We start from the raw sequence: 19,286 nt of genomic DNA, 5'->3' as shown, positions 1-19,286 counted from the left end.
TGCCCAAGCTGAAGAATATAGCTGTCCCCCTACATGGGACAGGCTATTCTCCAGCAGAAGGAATGGGACAAATGGCCAAAGCAATGTAACAGCTCCTAAGATTTCTACTTGGCCATGCAGTCATCATTACCACTCACATTCCTTGACCCAAGCAAGTTCATGGCTAAGTCCCATCTCCCAGTGGGACAGAGAAGTATGGCCCACCCCATGGGAGGCACTGAAAGTCACCTTGCACTTGGTGGAGGCATATAATTCTCTTATAGGAAGGGGAGTACATAATTGGGAACCAAATATACTCTGTCTGCCACAGGAATCATAACAACTAATATTTCTTATTTAAGGAAATAGTGCCCATGCTGTAATTAACTTTGTTGTCTCAGCAACTAACAGCCAAAGACTCTTAAGGGGTTTTACCACTTGCCCATCACTGTCACATTATCTAGATACCATTCTACCTCATCTCTTCTGGTGAATTGTCTCACTCACCATGCAGGGAAAGAGTTCCATTTCTCACCGCCAGGAACTTGACACCATATGGAAAGAAGGGAGTAGAGTGGGAACTCCCGTAGAGTTTGATCTCAGCTTTGCCTTGGAAGGGCTTATCCTCAGATCCAATCCAGAGCTCTCCACCATCGGAAATGAGGATGGAGTGTGCCCTAAGCTCAATGGGTCCTGGATCCATGAAAATCAGCTTGCCTCCTAATGACCAAAGAGAAGATTGTCAGTCCTTAGAAGGATAAGGTTCACCTCCTTTTGCCAGTTCCAATGTCTGAGGAAATCCTCTGCATTTATATACTTTTGCAGCAATTTAGACTTATTTTGTCTCCCCCTCTCTTCTAGAAGCTCAGTAGAACATGGATTGGACCCCCAAGGGTAAAAGCACTATACTAAGCCAGTTTAGGTTAGCTATCACTATTCATTGCATTTTTATTTATGTTCTTATTAATGGCAATATTCTAAATGCCCAGTAATTTAGGACTAGTTAAATAAGGATTGAGAGGGTCACCATTTTAGCCATTGAGCAGCAGACAAAAGCAGCACATAAAATTAAGTTTAGAAACACTAAGAAACAAGTGAATGAAAAATAGGAATAGAAGAAAATATGCCAAAATTATAAGACTGATGGTAATGGCAAAAGGAAATGTAATTAGGACTACCAGCATGACATCCACAGCACTTTAGCTGGCCAACGTCCATTTTGCTTTACTTTCGATAAGAAACCCAATGTTCCTTAAGAAATTGCTCTGTGCCACTGAATACAGTTGAGTGGGACTTTCAATCATCATATCCCATCCTACCATAGCCAAGCCAGGCTTATACCCAGGCTTTGTATGGAAATTTGGAACAGGAGGGAACAGAAGACTGAAAATGTTTACTATTTAGTAATTCCAGTTGTGGCATCTAAATGAGCCTGAGAAGAGCTTCTGTTTCTGAGGGCCACTGCCACCCCCCCCACAAAGCTCTTTCAGAATGCCCTGATCACTATCACTTCGACACCTGATTTTCCAGAATTTTCCTTCAATTATGTAAGTGACCCAACATAATCTCAATAAATTTCCTTTTGTAAAAGAAAGTCTGTTTCTGGGATGCCTGGATGGCTCAGTGGGTTAAAGCCTCTGCCTTCGTCTTAGGTCATGGTCCCAGGGTCCTGGGATCAAGCTCCGCATCGGGCTCTCTGCTCAGCAGGGAGCCTGCCTCTCCCTCTCTCTCTGCCAAATAAATAAATAAATAAGGTTAAAAATAAAAATTAAAAAATCTAAAAAAGAAAGTCGGCTTCTGTTATTTGTAATCAAATAATCTTAACTGATACAGATGTTTTCTCTAATATCCAAATTTTCTGTAACATACGAATATTATTTTATAATAAAATTATATTGTGAGAATAAATACTTAAGATATTAGAACATACTTTCACCTTTATAATACTTCTCTTTCAAAGGATTTAGAACAGTTGCATTCCATGCAGAATTTTCTCTGTAATGCCAACATGATTAAAGCAGCCCATGTAATAAACAACCACATTCACCTGCATGAATTCCTAAATCTACCTCCCTCCATATGTGGTTTGCAAAAGTACTGGTCAGGACTCTTCTAGCCTGTAACAAAGTGGTTAGACTTGTGACTTCATACTGGAAAAGTCAGGGATCCTCTTTTCTACACCCTACGACAACGTCTCATCCCAGTCAGAATAAAAGTCAATGTCCTGATGCTGGGCCCCAAAATGCCCTTCATGATTCACCACCCACCTCCAAGTCCACTGCAACATTATCTTGTAAGCCTCATGCCTTCCCTCACCTACCCTGCACACACTGGCCCGCTTGTCAGCTCTCCAACAGGCCTCAGTCGCTCCCTTACCTGCAGTGTTCTTCTGTCCAACATCCCTGTGACTCCCTCCTTGTTATTTCCAGTCAAATGTTGACTTCTCACTGAGGACCTCCCTCTCCGGTCTATATAAAATAACATGCTCTAGCCCCTTACCCAAAGGAGTTTTTCTTCATAGCACTTACCATGAGGCATATTATTTATTTACATGCTTATTATCTGCCCACCTGCCACTAGATGGCATGCTTCGTGAGGGCTCCTCTCCATTTTGTTCACCTCTGTATTGCCAGGGTCTAGAACAGTGACTGATACAGGTGGTTTGCACTCACTATGTAATTGTGGAGTAAATAAGTAAATGATTACATCATTTTAGAAGAGAACCTGGTTTAAGTATCTGAATTTCCTTTATGGACACACACATACATACACACCCCCTCTCATTTTCTCAAAGAGGATGTTGTTATTTCATGTAATCTATAAATCCATACATTGTCTCAATGAGCCAAAGGTAGGCAAAGGATGTGAAGAGGCAACATGTCAGAAAAGAAATGGCTCAAAAGCAGATTCTTCTGTCATAAGGAGGGTCTCAGTGAGTGAGCGGCAGTGAAGGTCAAGACTTCAATTGCTAAATTTAGTCCTCAATCCAGTATGCCAAGTTACAAGTCAAATTGTGGTTCTCCAGAAATCACAACTGGAAAGTCTCAAACATGTACTGGAGGAATGAGGGGGACCTAATAAAAAGGCTATTTTTGTTTATCTCCATCTTAGTGCAAACATAGTGATCCATACACATTTGACCCCATAGTCATGTGTGGGCCACCTCATCCTTGACCTTCAGCTCCAGCACTGCTCTTTGACTCTCCTCAGCCCCCTTCATGGAGCCTTCTAGTCTTGCCTCCTAAATCGAAGCCACACACCATCAGTAACAGGCCCGGGATGTTGACATGGATTCAACCATTGAAATTGTTCTCTCCTTGCAGCCACAGTTTAGAACAGTGTACCCCACATGGGTATCCAGTTTCTCCCTCAGTAAAATGTACATGGTAATAGTTCTTCCCTCAAAGGGCTATGATGAGATTTCTTCTTTTTTTTTTAAAGATTTTATTTATTTATTTGACAGAGAGAGATCACAAGATGGAGATGGTAGATGGAGAGGCAGGCAGAGAGAGAGAGAGGGAAGCAGGATCTCTGCTGAGCAGAGAACCCGATGTGGGACTCGATCCCAGGACCCTGAGATCATGACCTGAGCCGAAGGCAGCGGCTTAACCCACTGAGCCACCCAGGCGCCCTATGATGAGATTTCTTGAAGTGATACTTGTAGATCCCAGGTCACGGATCTGACACCTGCTAGACACTTCCTGCAGTGCTGGTGGTGGCTGCTGTCACCCTCATCATCTGCACGCCCCCCCACTGTTGTCATTGCTACTCATTTACACAGTTCCTCCATCATGCAAACACTACTGGACCACCTCTTTCCAACATCTCGCCATTGGCAGGCCCACCTTTCCTTCTGAAACATGACACAGCAATCACACAGTCACATGAACTATATGAGAGGCAAGAACTCTCCTGTGATCTATAGGCTTGATGCTGGAGCAGCAGCCCATGGCTTCCAGACTTCCAAAGGACCTACTGGGGATCTTGACTTTAATTTTCCCTTTCACTGGTGTTCCAATGACAAGAATAATCATTAGAAATGCAATAAAAATCCTTAATCCTATTGTGAATGAGACGGAAGAAATGTGACCTGTTTCCTAAAACTTTTCACTCCCAGCCACGTGTCATTAAGGTCCCAACTAATTCTCTTCAACCAAGTCCAAGGACCATGGACTTGCATGGCATGCGCCCTCCATTACAAATAGGCAGGAAATCTGAACTGACCTTGATGACAAAGTGTTAGAAGCAGAGGGCAGACTATTGGCCTCTGAAGGACTCTCAGTAAGTCCCATAACATTGGTGGCCCTCTGATAACCCATTTCCAAATCTGTCCTACTCCATGCTGGGGATGGTCTGTTTTCTCATCATGTACATGCAAAAGAGAACGATGCGTTCACTGAGACTCCTTCCAGCTCTAGAACACTGGACATCAACATCTTCAAGAATGCACTCGGGCATGCCAATACTGATGGAAACATGAAGCTTGTGTTTTCCTGACACACCCATGCTGCAGTGGACTTTGAATTTCACTTGAGAAAAGCATCCCATACACAGTCAGAAATCCAAATAATACTACAGTGAAAACAAAGCTGCTAACACTTACTGAGCACCCACCTTATGTCAAAATCTTTAGACATGTTGTCAGAAATGACCATCAAAACCAGCCTATAGGTTGATATCATACTCCGTATTTTGCAGACCAGAGAGCAGGCTGGGAGAGGAGGTCTGTCTCAGCCTAGAATAAGCCGAGCAAGCACTGGAGCCCAGGACCACCTGCCAGAAGAGCTCAGACCCTATCCACTTCTGCAAACCCTCCCAGGTTACTTTTTTATTAATTAGAATGATCATAGTTACCTTTAAGGAAAAACACATGCTGGCCTAAGTTAAGTTTGCCGGTGGCTTATTTATATATGATTTATTTTCACTTTGTTAATGTAGATATACCTCGCCTCATTCCAAACAGGATTTGAGGCAGATTACAAGGATTAGCGGGTGAATTTATAAACCTGGGCTCTGTTCCTTGTCGCATCCAGCAAACTATTAAACATACTAAAACAAATTGGCAGAAATTTAAAAACGTCATTTACTGATGGGAACTAATAATGACGCTAATGAAGGGAGAAATCTCAGCCCAAAGAAAATGAATGATTTGTGTTGGCAAGAGTACTAAAAACAGGATTAATTAATTAATGTGATAACCATTATTCCCAGCTAAAAAGCCTCCCCTCCTTCCTTATCAGCAGCAAGGATAAGGAAATCTAGGTAAATTAAGAAGAGAGTTTGATGAGGAATTCAACTCTTTTTAATTGAAATAATTAAAAGCGATAACCAAAATGAAAGCTTCTTAGTGGAAAGGAATGTAAGGTTTATACTCAAGCTAGCCCTGTGCCGAGCCCCCAAGTGTTGTATCCTCACACTTTATTAGCTTAAAACAAATAGCCAGTGGGCTGCTGTGGAGCGTAGTGGCTTTGGATGGGAGGGTAGAGGGAGGACTTTATTCCTTCACTTTATAAAGCTTGACCGCCTTTCTGAACGCTGAAATGAAGTGCAGGGCTGAAGGCGGCCTGTGACTGTGACCCTTCAATGGCTTGTTCATGAAAGCTGAGTCTGTCCCACAAGTGACCTTGGGTAATTTTATAAAAATCAATCAACCATCATGATTGTTACTTCCCCTCTAAAATAAATAAATGAACACAACTTTTTTTTACATGTAATCACTTCTTTCCATTAACCATCCCTTTTATTTCTTTTAAAGGGAAGTCAAAGAGACTTTTAGCAGCTAGCTAATGTTTGCAAAGTACATCAAAACCTGCTTTCGGCTAACCCTACAATTAGCCATCCTCTGTAATAACCACAAAATGATTTGTTGTATGTGTTTTGGGGAAAAAAAAAAAGCCCCACTTTTCCAGCTATTTTCCCCCTCACGGTAAAAATTTAGAATCTAAATATTTTACTACACAGTAAGTCTCTAAAAGAGCCACTCTACCCCCTATCCTCGGTTCCTTCCCTCCCTTTCCTTGAGGGAAAGGCCCAGCTGGACCTTTGCGCTGACAAGTCTATCAGACCTGGTCCTGGCAAGATCACGATGGCAACCACACCGCTGAATCCAAGGTCTGATGCTCTGTTCTCACCTGTCCTGAGTGGCTAGCACTATCTGACATACTTGGTCATTCCTTCTTTCTTGAAACTCCTTCCCCTCCCTTGCTGGTGCTGGTTTTCCTCCTTTCCGCTCCCCGCTCAAGCCTCCCCTCCCAGCCTCCTCTACCTGATTCCTCCTGATTGTCCTAATAACTGGCACATCTCCGCCCTTTGCCTGTCATTCTATGAACTGTGTGTTGGTTGTCTCACCTTGTCCTCCGGTTTTAAACACCATCCCAAGTAAATTGCTGGTGACTCCCAAATTTCTATCTCCAAAGCCCTCTTCTACCTCTGCCGCTCAAACTCATACACCCATGGACCACCCAACATCTCTATGTAGGTGTCTCACAGGCTCCTCAACTTGGCACTCCCAGAACATCCAATCCTTGCCTTGCCCCACGGGTCATCCCACAGTTCCTGCAGAGATCACACGGCAACTCCATTTTTCCAGGTGCTCAGTCTAAAAATCCTCAGGTCAACGTTGCACTCACAGCCAATTTTCCAGGAAATTTTGTGCCTTCTTCCTTCAGACGATCTCCACAATCCCACCATTTCTCATCACTCCCACATCTCCCACTGGGGAGTGGGAAATTTAAGTCACTCTCATCTCATCCTTGGATGACTATAACAGCCTTTCAACTCAGGTTCCTGATGCTGTCCCCAGGTCCACCCCAGGGTTTATTCCCACAACAGCATCCAGTGTAATTCTTTTTCTTTCCTTTTCTGTAAACCTTCTTATACCACCTCTCTGCTCAGAGGGTCCAATGGCTCCCACCACACTCGGAGTCAAAGCCTACTAAACCCTACGGGGTTGGCCCTCTCGGGCGCAATCACACTCCTCTCTCCCTTGGGCTCATAGTCCTCCTGCTGCACTCATCTTCCTGCTTCCCCTGCCTCACAGCCTTTGCCTCACCACGTGCAAATACCCCCACCCACCACCAGGCTCCCTCTCCACCTTTCCTGCTGCGTTGTTCTCCCTGCTGCTCCGCAAATCTCACAAAAACTATAACCTGCTCACTTGGCTATTTCCTTATAGAAATAAATACTATGAGAGTGAGAATTTTGGTCCATTTCAATCACACCCATAGCCCCTGTGCCTAGAATAGTGCCTGACATATGGGGGACATGGCAAAAGGTCACTAAATGCGGGTTGAATAAGGAAGAGTTGAAGTTATAGATGTGAATAAGGTCTCCCATGGAGAGTGAGTGCAGAAGAGAGAGAAGAGAAACAAACTGTCAAATATTATTACTTAAAAACTAGAAGAACATGAGAAAAATAGCAGGATTCTTGGGTGTAATTCAAAGAATTCGGTGAATGAGAACATTTGGAAGGTCGTAGAGATATAGCTCTAGGAAGAACTTTAAGAAGTGTGAAGGTGGTGGATGAAGATGTCATTATGTCATTTTTAGGAGGCTCGGGGGAGAAGGTGTGCAGAGCAAGAATGCACTTGTTTAGGTGAATCTGAGGCAGGTGATAAAATGAACCCAGGGAGAGTGACTCCAGGGTCAAGCAGAGGGAAAGCCAGAGGTGAGCAGAGGCAAGATCCAGGCAGGCAGCTGAGGACCTCAATTAACTAGATCAATCTATAACCCGAACTAGATCACTCACTGCTCAAAGCCTGAACTGCCTAAATTTGTATATGTAAATTATCCAGTTTACTTATCCATGATGATTAACCCCCGCTCAGGTTTTTGTGTCAACCGCAAATAATTCCTTAAAACGTTTCGCAGCCTGTTTCTGGTTACCTTTCCAGTTGTTATGCAATCAAATAGATAGGGAAGCTTGTGGAATTTTCTGTCCCTGGAGAATTAGAGATGACTATCCATTCAGGATGGACAGATCCCCCCTCTGCCAAGGTGACAAGGGCTGGCCGAGGGATCTGGGCACATTGCCACACCCTCCTGCACCACATTGTTGTGGATGTGGGTGGCAGGAGGAGGTGAGGCAGAGGGAGAAAAGGTAGTAATGGGGGAAGGCAGCCACAGCCCAAAGCCTGCATGGTTGGGGATGCACACAGCTTCCTTTGTTGGCAAGATCCGGATTAGGCTTGTGCCTGATCCACTGGAGCAGAGCCTGGAAGCCTTCGAGGTGGGCTTGTCCCCAGCCAGAAAGGCGGAAAATCAATTTGGCTGGCAAACGAGAGCCCCCAAGAGCTCAGTGCACGCTCCATAATCCTATCCACTAGCAGCTCAGGAAATAGATGCCTGAGCCCTCACATATTCATGGGAGATGTGAGGCATAAATCAGTCTTTAAGGATTGGGGGCAAAGGGAATGGACTCTCTGGCTGGCTACTAATTAATCAAGCACAGAACACCTAAACCTAGCAACCTGGGAGCGAGCCATACACACCGGCATTGGCTGCTGCCGCTGCTTTTCCCAATTTTTTTTCCCTTTCAATTAAAATAGATATCGAATGAAATTTTCCCCCTTAGCTGATGCTGCTTATGCATCCCCCTACTCTTCCTTTAATTAAAAAACATGCTTATTGCAATACTTGCCAGAATCACTTTAACGGTATTTTAATTGTAATGTCTCTGCCTGATTAAAAAGAGAAAGTATGAACTAGAAAGTGTGGGCAAAAAAGGTTCTCGGGCTGCAGGAAAAGAATCACCCACCTCCCCGAAATGGATGCCACTTACTAATTCCTTAATTAGCCTGGTACCGCCATCAAATGGACAACGTAGACGGGGAAAAATATATCTGAAATAAAATCACCAAGTCAGAGCCACAAACAATAGCAGTCAGGAAAAATCATTTTCAGCAATTCTGATTTTCCTGGCAGGACAGAGAACTACATCTAACAAAACAAAACAAACAACAAAAAAAAAAAAAAACCCACCGTGCAATGAATGTGCCCAGCCAAGTTTCCACTGCTCTTTGCAAAGGGTCACATAGCCTTTGGGGAAAAAGTAGTAGGCCTAGGTTAATTGGCTTCCGGTCCTGACAATTCTATGTGGCTCCCTCTATTGTTTTAGGCTCGCAGTTCTCAAACTTGGGCGTGCATCTCAGTCCCCTGGAGGTCTTAAAACACAGACTGGTGGGCCTCCGACCCAAAGCAGGTCTGCTGCGGGGTCCCAAGATTTGCATTTCTCGCAAGGTCCCAGGTAATGCTGCGGATCGAGGATCACACTTTGAGAACCGCTACTCTAGGTCAATCAAGAAACTGATCTAGGTGTCTATAGCCTTGTGCTGTTTGCTCTCTTCCAAAATAGATGGAGAAATACAAGATGGGATTGCAGAGTAACTCACTTCACCATCCAACCAATATGTGCCGTCACTTCCCAGCCTTTCAGCGAGGTGTTGAAAGAAAAAAAAATGTGAAAAATACAGCCTCTACTGCCACAAGGTCAAGATGAAGTTTAAATCACTCCAGGTGAAGAAAAATACCCTGGTTTTAGTGCATTGGCCAACTGTACAGCCAATGGAGAAAGGTGATAAAGATTGTGAGTCAGCATTCACTTTTTCTGTGACACATGAAACTCATTAAATTAATTTTATAAATTGATTAGTTCTATATTAATTATATTATTTAAACCTATTTGTGGAAAACTATATAAAAATATTTAAAGGAATTGAAACACAGATACAAATAAATGCCTTTGTCATTATAGCTACTATTACGAATTGTTACTTAACTAAATCTTGGTTCCTTTGTTTTTTTAAGATTTTATTTATTTATTTGACAGACAGTGAGAATAAGCAGGGGGAGTGGCAGGCAGAAGGAGAAGTAGGCTCCCCACTGAGCAGGAAGCCTCATGTGGGACTCAGTCCCAGGACCCTAGGATCCTGACCTGAGCCGAAGACAGACACTTAACAACTGAGCCATCCAGGCAACCCTCTTGGTTCCTTTCTATCTCCAAAAAAATCGTCCCATCTTTTTACCAACACAGGTTCTGGCATTTAAGTATACAAGGCCCTTGGCTGGTCCATGAGTTTCTAAAATGTCATTTAAGACTTCAGAACAAAAGCTATTTACAAAGAGAAATAAAAGACCAGGAAAAAGAAAAGAAAAGAAAAAACACACAAAACAAACCAACAAAAAACCCTACCTTTACTTCAAAGTCTGTTCCAGGCAGGTAAAAATCTCCCTCACTACCAAGTTACTCGTTCATTCAAATAATCTTCTCCCTCCTACCAAAGTTCAAATTAGCACTGACCCAATCACATTTTTGAATAGCCCTCCAATTTGATACATTTCTCTAAGCAATTCGAAAGGTTCCAAATATAATTGTTCTCTGAATATTGTAAACATAAATTGGCTGTAGTATACTAACTTCATGAGGGAAAGGTCACAGTTGTTTCCTCATAGGATTTGTTTATTTAAAAAATGAGAACACCTCCTACCTTTTCCTGACCTGCAGGAATATTACAGTACATGAGAAATACAAGTGACAAAGGGCTTGGTCTCTGATATGTTTTTATATGCATAAGAATCCCAGATACATAAACATCCCAGAGTTCTAGTTCTGTTTTCCATCTGGATAAATAGGATGTGGAAATCATTAATCAACAAATGAGGTAAAGAGGTAAGGAGAGACCAAAAAACCCTGAAGGACCCCATAAGCCATATTAAGTAGTTTAGGCTTGATCTCAAAAGCTAACGGAAAGCCAGTAAAGGGTTTTAAGTAAGGAAGTTTAAAATATTTATTTTTCATTACTGAAAATATTATAGCTTCTGTGCTAGGAAGGGACTGGTCCCTTTCGGTAGCATTTTTCATGTTACGACATTCAAGTTGTCAAAACACAAAACTGTAAATTGTTTAATATCTATCTATCTGTCTGTCTGCCCATCTATGGAAAGCATGTCCTTTCTCTTAGCAATGGCTTATCTTTCATTTAAGGCTAATCAAGTGTGTCTGGGACTGTTCTCTGGAGGTAAATAATGTAAGTCATTGTCTGATTGGGAAAAATAAGGGGTTTCAGAGCCAAGTGTCCCCCACAGTAAAAAGCCTTTGTCTCTGATCTCCTGATACACAAATAGTAAATGAAATTGGTCACTGTCTGGGCTAATCCACTAACATTTAAGAATACCAGGAAGGACTCTGATGATAGAGAAATCCACACTAACATTAATCTGCTTCTTTAGGTCAGAAATTCATTCATTCATTCATTCATTCATTCATTCATTAGCTCTTTCAACAATTACTTGAATACCTACCATGTGCCTGAAGATATAATGGTCCCGTAATACAAACGTGAGCAAACACGGACCTGGTTCCTGCTTTCTTGAGCTTATAGCCTTACGCCGCACCTTCTCCGTAGAAGGAATTAAAAACACAGCCCATGATCTCCCTGATATGAGGGATAGGAGATGCAACATGGGGGGTTAAGGGGGTAGGAGAAGAGTAAATGAAACAAGATGGAATTGGGAGGGAGACAAACCATAAGTGACTCTTAATCTCACAAAACAAACTGAGGGTTGATGGGGGGAGGGGGGTTGGGAGGGAGGTGGGATTATGGACACTGGGGAGGGTATGTGCTATGGTGAGTGCTGTGAAGTGTGTAAACCTGGTGATTCACAGACCTGTACCCCTGGGGATAAAAATATATTATATGTTTATAAAAAATAAAATTAATTAAAAAAATAAAATAAAACCGCTTGACCAATTCAAAAAAAAAAAAAAAAAACAGCCCTATATTAAATATGTAGTCCCTAGGAAAAGACCACCACATAGAGACACACGAGGTCAAGGAAGTTAAGGGTGGATTTCAAAAAAAGTCCGGTTATTTCTTTCTGATGCTGACTTCTTCATCAGGCTTCCTCTAATGCCTACTGCAAAGCCCAGCACATTCTGGAGCACCATGCTTGAAATTATGAGGAAGAAAGTACATTTAAGCCCTTCACTGCACTTCCTTCCTACAAAGGGGAGAGAGGCGCCATCATTTGCATTTTCCATCTTGATTTGAGGTCCAGCGGCTTACTGAAAGCTAAAGGAGAATCTGGGACTGCCTCGAATTTCAACTCAGGCCCCCAGTTTCCTGACCACAATGTAATAAGCCCACCTTGCTGTAGAGTCTACACCTCCTGATCTCCCCTCCTGCCCTGAAGGATCGCTATGGCTCAGCTGGAAGAGGAGACAACTCAGTGGATTTCCTTTTCCAGCCAACTTCCAGATAAATTACTTTAAACTGACCAATTTGTAACAAATGGGACCTGTCCCCCAAACTCCCTCACAGTGACCAAAATACTATATAGTTGAGAAAGTAATATTAATGCAGAATATTTCACTTTTAGCACGACTCCAGCCTGCCCGCAGATGTAGATTTCTTTTAAATCCATGCTGACATCTGTGAAGTGGAAATTATAGGCAGAGGGTAATCTGCCCAATGACTCCCACAGACCTGATGCCCAGAGAAACCACAAGTCATGTCCCAGGGAAGTCGTGCTTCGTGGTGTTCCCAGATCGCGGGACTGCAAAGCATTATCTAAAGCATGCACCTTGGCAACTGAGTCCGATTCCCTACTAACTAGAAGGAACCAACTGGAAAATCCCTGGGGTTAAAAAGGCTGTGTTGGGGACAGCCCTGAACGTCTCACTCTGAATTCCTCAAATCCTTGCCAAGGATGAAGAAACTCTACAATGAACTCGAGAGTGGTTCAAGAGAAGGTGGTTCATCTCAATGAGCTAAGAATATTCATTTGCATGCCCTAGACACCCCAAAGATAATGGACAAGAAATATCTGAGTATCTTCAAAACTGGGAACATTAAAAAAAAAAATTGGAGAAAATAAGACCCTATGCCAAATGGCACCAGAAAAACATGGCTTCCGTGAAGTCAAAATAACAAGGAAAATGGAGACAACCAAACAGATAGACTCTGCTGCTGCCATCTCTGTATCTTTCCCTCTCTTGCCATAGAAAGAAAAGCACTTCAATATGTATTCCAAAGATAACAGAGGCAAAAAGCAATCCAAGGTCCTTATTACCAAGCTAATTCTTTCAGTAATCCAGTTTGCTTTGTACATAGAGGCAGCCACTATCTGTAAATAAAATTGCAACTTAGGCCTGATATTTCAGCCATCTCTTCTGTTATCCCCATCTGTCCGGAAACAAAACAAAACCTATCATTAACTGGATGTTTACTCTGGACGAGGCCCTGTGCTAAGAGCTTTACGAACATTCCCTCACCTAAGAATACTCAACACATCCATCTGATTTGGGCAACACATTGCAGACTTGCCCCACAATAGCAAACAATAAAGGTTAGCCATCACTGTCACTGTTGCTGCCATTAGAACAGGCATGACCCTCATGAGGTGAAATGTGAGGTTTATGGAAGCTGGGCCAGTTGTCCAAAGTCACAAGGCTAGTAAGAAGAAGAGCCCAGATTCAGACTCCATCCTCTCTGGCTCAAAAGCCTGCCAAGCACTGAACTGCCTTGGTATACAACAGCAGACCAAGATGTAGAAAATCACATTAAAAGAGCCCCACGCTCTATTCAGCAGCCACAGACACTAGAAACAAGTCTGTCCTCAAGCACTGGAAAGGGAAGGCATTGTAAGTAATAAGAAACTGAAATACCTTCCTTTTCAGAGCCCAGTGCCATGGAAGAGGGGTTTCTAGGGTTCATCCTCCCGCAGTTGGCCTTTTTTTTTTTTTAAGAATCTGAGAGAGTGAGCGAGAGTGAGAGAGCAAAACATGGGGGAGAGCAGTGGGAGAAGGAGAAGCAGGCTCCTCGCTGAGCAGGGAGCCCAATGTGGGGGCTCGATCCCAGGATCCTGAGATCATGACCTGAGCCAAAGGCAGATGCTTAACCTACTGAGCCACCCAGTTGCCCCATAATTGGCCCTTTCTTAATCATTATCGCTAGGCCACTTTATGTCAAACTGCTTGGCCACCAGAACAGAGAGAAATTCATTGCTTCATTCAGAAAACATAAATGTTTCTTCAACTACAGACCACAAATTCAAGTTCCTTGCCCAGGATGGATAAGCTCTGACAAGAGGGTAACGTCCCTCCTTTGTTATTATGGCTCATCATAATTACTTGGGATAAAATAATAAATTTTAATTCAGCAAGCCTATGGCCGTTGGGCATCTTAACATAAAAGAACGAAAAATATAATTAATTAAATCAAGGCAATATGCCTATTTCCATCCCAGCTCATTAGTATTAATTGATTGGGTTAATTCTCTTTTGTGTTTAACAGTACCCCCAAAAAAATAATCTAAAAAAAAAGAGAAAGAGAGAGAAAAGGAAGGAAGAACTAGAGATAGTAAGTAAATGGAAGTTCTGAATATCTTGCTAATTAAGGCAAAATACTAATAAATATAGCTGAAGCTCTTATGGTCACGAAATTAAGATGCCATTTTTTAATAAAGTTCAGAAATCAGTATATACAGCCTCATAAATAATAGCAAAAATTTTGCCTCAGAGAAATTTATAACCCTTCTTTCTACTATATAAATTGTACTAGTAAGAAAAGAATGTCAGTTCTATTTTACAGATGGAAATACAAGCAAGGCACCAAGAACTCAAGACTCTTGAGAGCCATACATAGAAGTACTGGTTTTCCCGATGTAGGGGCCTCCACTTCTACATATTGGGAGGCTGGCTTCCATGAATGGAAAAATAATATAGAGGATGCAGTATTTTCATAAAGTACTTCTAAATACAGTTGTCAAGGGATCTAGTTTCATTGTTATATAGCACGAATCCTTTCAAAGTCTGTACCATATTTCATGTGGAACGTCACCTTTGGAATACCGTGGGGATGGCTGAGAAAGTGCTCCCACTATCACACTTTTGATTTCATTTGTTCAAATCTTTTGAAGAAATTATTTTTGGGCTTGAAACTGTTCATCCTTAATCGTGGCCCCTGACGGTATCAGAAAAAAACAAAGAAAATTCCACTCAGCTACTTTTCTGATACCATGAAAGGGTATGAAAGAGAGAGACAGTAACAGAATCAGAGACTGAATTACTGTTGATGATGATGATGATTCAATCTCATATTTGAAAAACTTGTTATTATCTCATAAGAACTTTCACACATATTATAGACAACAGAAGACATTAAAGGTTTAGAGCTATGCTAGCAACCAGGTTTTTGAGAGTTAGAGTCCTTTACCAGTTTCAAATGCCTTTTAGAAATGGAAAAGTAACTTAATAATGGATTTTATATTTCTCACAACTCATAATTGCATACATTTATATATGGTATATGTTTGTATACATATACGTAAAAATATACACACATTTATAAGTATACGTATGTGCATATATACATGTGTGTTTACCTGTGTACCTATGCATGCATACATATGTGAGAACGAAGGACAGTAAAAGTTAATTAGTTAGGAAAAGTAATAATGAACAAAGCAAGAGGTTAAAAATTACACTTCTGGGTGCCTGGGTGGCTCAGTGGGTTAAAACCTCTGCCTTCACTCAGGTCATGAACTCAGGATCCTGGGATCAAGCCCTGAATCGGGCTCTCTGCTCAGCAGGGAGCCTGCTTCTCTCTCTCTCCGCCTGCCTCTCTGCCTGCATGTGATCTCTGTCTGTCAAATAAATAAATAAAATCTTTAAAAAAATAAAAATAAAAATTACACTTCTTAAATTTCACCCAAGATCTGAACTCTGCACCATTTTACTTCTCCATCAACCAGAAACACATGGTTTTATTCAACCATCGACACATAAATTCGGTGTCCTAGACATTGAAGAAATAGTAGCAAATAAATTGCTGAGGTCGTTTGCCTTTTTGAGCTTATTCTAGCAGAGGAAGCAGACTGTAAACAAACAAGGAAATTCATAATATGTTCTGTGGTGATACATGTTATAAAGAAAAGTAAAGCAAAGTAGATAAGAAGTGATTGCAATTTCAGAAAAGATGACCAGCAAGGCCTCTCTGATAACTGGACATTTTCTCAAAGAGCAAACAAAAAAAGTGAGCCACATGAATATCTGGAGGAAGAATATTCCAGGCAAAGGATATTATGGACAAAGCCTGAGGTAGGTGTGTACGCCTGGTATATTTATCGAAGAGCTGGAGCAGAGCAAATAAGAAACACAGGTCAATGAAGAGATCAGATGTTTGATAATGGTTAAGGTCAGATTTTACTCCTAATGAGATGGGAAGCCACTGGGGGGCGTTAGAGGAACGAAGTACAAGATCTGACATGTTTTTAAAGGATGTGGACAATAAACTATTGGGTTGTTGTTTTTTGTTTTGTGTTGTGTTGTGTTTTGGTTTTTGGTTTGTTTGTGGGTTTTTATGTTTTGTTTGTTTTGTTTTGTTTTGTTTTTTAGCATATGGCATAAAAGTCAAATACCATGACTTAAACATGTGAAATAACTTCAGAGATGGGCAGGCCGAGTTGCCATGCTACTAAGGCAACTCCAATGTCATCAGGGTCCTGGGTTTCTCCCATTTTTCTGCTTCCCCATTCTTAATGAACCACCTCATTGTCAAGATGTCAGCTAAAAATGGGAACAATCACATTTACATTCCAAGAAGTAAAGAAGAGAAAGAAGAAAGGACAAATAGAGCATGCCTCCTATTAGGTCCACTCTACTTCAGGACATTTCCCAGATGTCCTGTACCCTACCTCCCCTTATATCTCATTGACCAGCTCTTAGCCACAAGGCTATGTCTAACCACAAAGAAGGCCAGGAAATATAGCATGTTAGCTGGATATACTGCTGCCCTAAATAAAAATTGGGGGTCTTCTTCTAAGTAAAACAAAGAATCAGAAACATGGGAACCAATTACAAGGCCATTTGAAATGGTCCCAGCCAAAAATTATGTTGGTTAGGACTAGGTTGGTACCAATGGAGATGTTGATATATGGACATATGTCAAAGGTCCAGACAAAATTCAGTGATGGATTGGTCATGGGATGTGAGAAAAAGAAAGAAGTCCAGGATGATTCCAGGGCTTTTGGCCTGAACCACTGGACACGTACAGTTCCAATAAGCAACATGGGGAAGTCCCTCAAATTTAGATTCTCTGTGTATATGGATGGTCAAAACTTGTCTCATTCATAAATAATAGGCTCTTCACCTTCTCTCTACCACCCAGTTCTAATCTCAATCTTTCATACCCTGAGTCCTCTGGACCCCATTCTACCTCACTGCTTGCAACACAATTTTAGAATCAGAAGTTTTGCTTTTTTTTCCCAAAGATTTTATTTATTTATTTGACAGACAGAGATCACAAGTAGGCAGAGAGGCAGGCAGAGAGAGAGGGGGAAGCAGGCTCTCCACTGAGCAGAGAGCCCGATGAGGGGCTCAACCCCAGGACCTATCTGAGATCATGACCTAAGCCGAAGGCAGAGGCTTAACCCACTGAGCTACCCAGGTGCCCCAGAAATTTTACTTTTTTAATATTTGCTCTCTAATTAATTTCTTTAGTGATATGCATATTACTGACATTAAGTATTATTCTTCACTTTTTCTCATATCTCATACAAGTTCCTAGGCCACTTACTAAGTATCAATAAGTCACTGGCTGAATCAAATATGACCTGTGCCTCTTCCCCATTCTCATTCTTTGTAGAAGTTATGACCCATACACATATGACAAAACACTCAATTTCATTCCAGGCAACCCTGCTTCCTGCCAACACCTCCTGTACCTACATGTACAGAAACTGGTGTCTACTACTTACCCTTACATTCCGACCAATGTCCCTACTCTCCAAGAGAAAGATGGGATCCTTTAGATAACTCCTTCTCCCTCTCCACAGGATAAGGGTTTGCTCTTCCAAACCTAGCTCTCTTACTTCAAATAATGAGACTGAAATATATTGCCCGGACTAGGAATACTAATAAAAGCCACTTTTGAAAGGTGACACGTATTTTCATTATTTAGATCTTAAAATCTCCAAGAGTGAGGAACCACGTGTATATTCCACATGTCCTTGTCTTTCTCTTAGACTTTGCCCCCTTTCTGATGCCTCTTTCCCATCTTCAGGCTCTCGCGGCTCTGTCAACACCTCTTCTTGATTGAATACTGACCTGGAACTAATGGGACATCCAGAGACTCAGTTGGACAAGACTTTGAGCTGGGACGTTCTCCCAAATGATATCAATAAAAGGCAAAGACCCTGAGAGCCTAAAGGTCATCCCATCCCCCAGCAGCATTTGACCCCTGGTTAAAGGTCTACAAAGAGCATCTTTAAGCTGAGATTTTAAGTCTGTAGTCTTCCTGTGTCATTGTTGATCTTTAGGTAGTTGATGTCCATTGATAAGTCAGCATCCCCCAAAGCCACTAGTCACACATGCGTGTGCGTGCACGCACGCACACACACACACGCACATACACACAACCCACAAAGAGGTCAAGATCCCAAACTGACAGACCATTTTTCCTAAAGGATACTAATTAACTGATTTGCCTGAAAACTTCTTCCTTGCTACCGAGGCCGGGCGGGGGGGTACTTTCTAAAATACAAAATGTAAAACACCTAATCAGAAAAACCTGATTCTGTCTATATGAGACAGGTATCAATATTACATTGGTTTATCCCCTTCAAAATATTTGCTTTTCCCTTATGTAGCCATGCTCTTACTTTAACAAGAACAAATGCCCCTGTAAGTGTTAAATATATTTTTAGTAAAGAGTAATGTTTCAGTGCAGAGTTTTATAGCTACCCATAACTAATCACATTTCCAAAGCTATTTTCATTTGCCAATGAAGACAGTCACTTTGATAACCATTCCTTATTATCAGCCACTGAAGTAGGCAATGATTTTTATTCTCATTTAGCAGATAAGGAAACAAATGCTCAAAGTAGTGAAATAAGTGACTTAGTCATTTGGTGATGTGGTGGAGGAGTTGAAATTTGAATTCTCAGTCTCGTCCAACTTCCCAGACCCTAGAGCTATGTGGCCAGCTTTGCAATAAGGAAGCCTATTTATATGACTTTCCATGGGACCAGGAAGTCAAAACCACAACAGGGTAAAAGCAGGAAGACATTGCTTTCTTGGCAGGGAATTTCAAAGGCAACAGCCTTAACCAGTTTCAGAGCATTTTGCTACATTGTGGGGGCTACCCTGGACAAGCACGACTACAAAGTGCTGGAATAAAGAAGCGTATTCTTTGATAACACTGTTAACCTTCTTGTATTTGGAAAAATAAAATAATTAAGCTCTGTGCTTACAATAGGCAAAAGACAGGGCCTTCATTTTTAACCCTCTGACCACGTCTTCCTTTTATGGT

At 41.8% G+C, this 19,286-nt stretch overlaps 1 protein-coding gene across 1 annotated transcript in view; it reads right to left on the bottom strand.

The window, feature by feature from the left end:
* Positions 1-19,286, bottom strand: part of LOC125101596 (fibrocystin-like) — a 269,137-nt gene that overhangs the window by 129,679 nt on the left and 120,172 nt on the right. Inside the window, 1 exon segment of the mRNA XM_047731988.1 lies at positions 487-699. Coding sequence (XP_047587944.1) covers positions 487-699 — 213 coding nt within the window.

The sequence above is a fragment of the Lutra lutra genome, chromosome 6 (genome assembly GCF_902655055.1).
Source record: "Lutra lutra chromosome 6, mLutLut1.2, whole genome shotgun sequence".
In the NCBI taxonomy this organism is placed as follows: domain Eukaryota; kingdom Metazoa; phylum Chordata; class Mammalia; order Carnivora; family Mustelidae; genus Lutra; species Lutra lutra.
The sequence above is the reverse complement of the archived record's forward strand: the minus strand, read 5'-3'. Positions and strand labels throughout refer to the sequence as shown.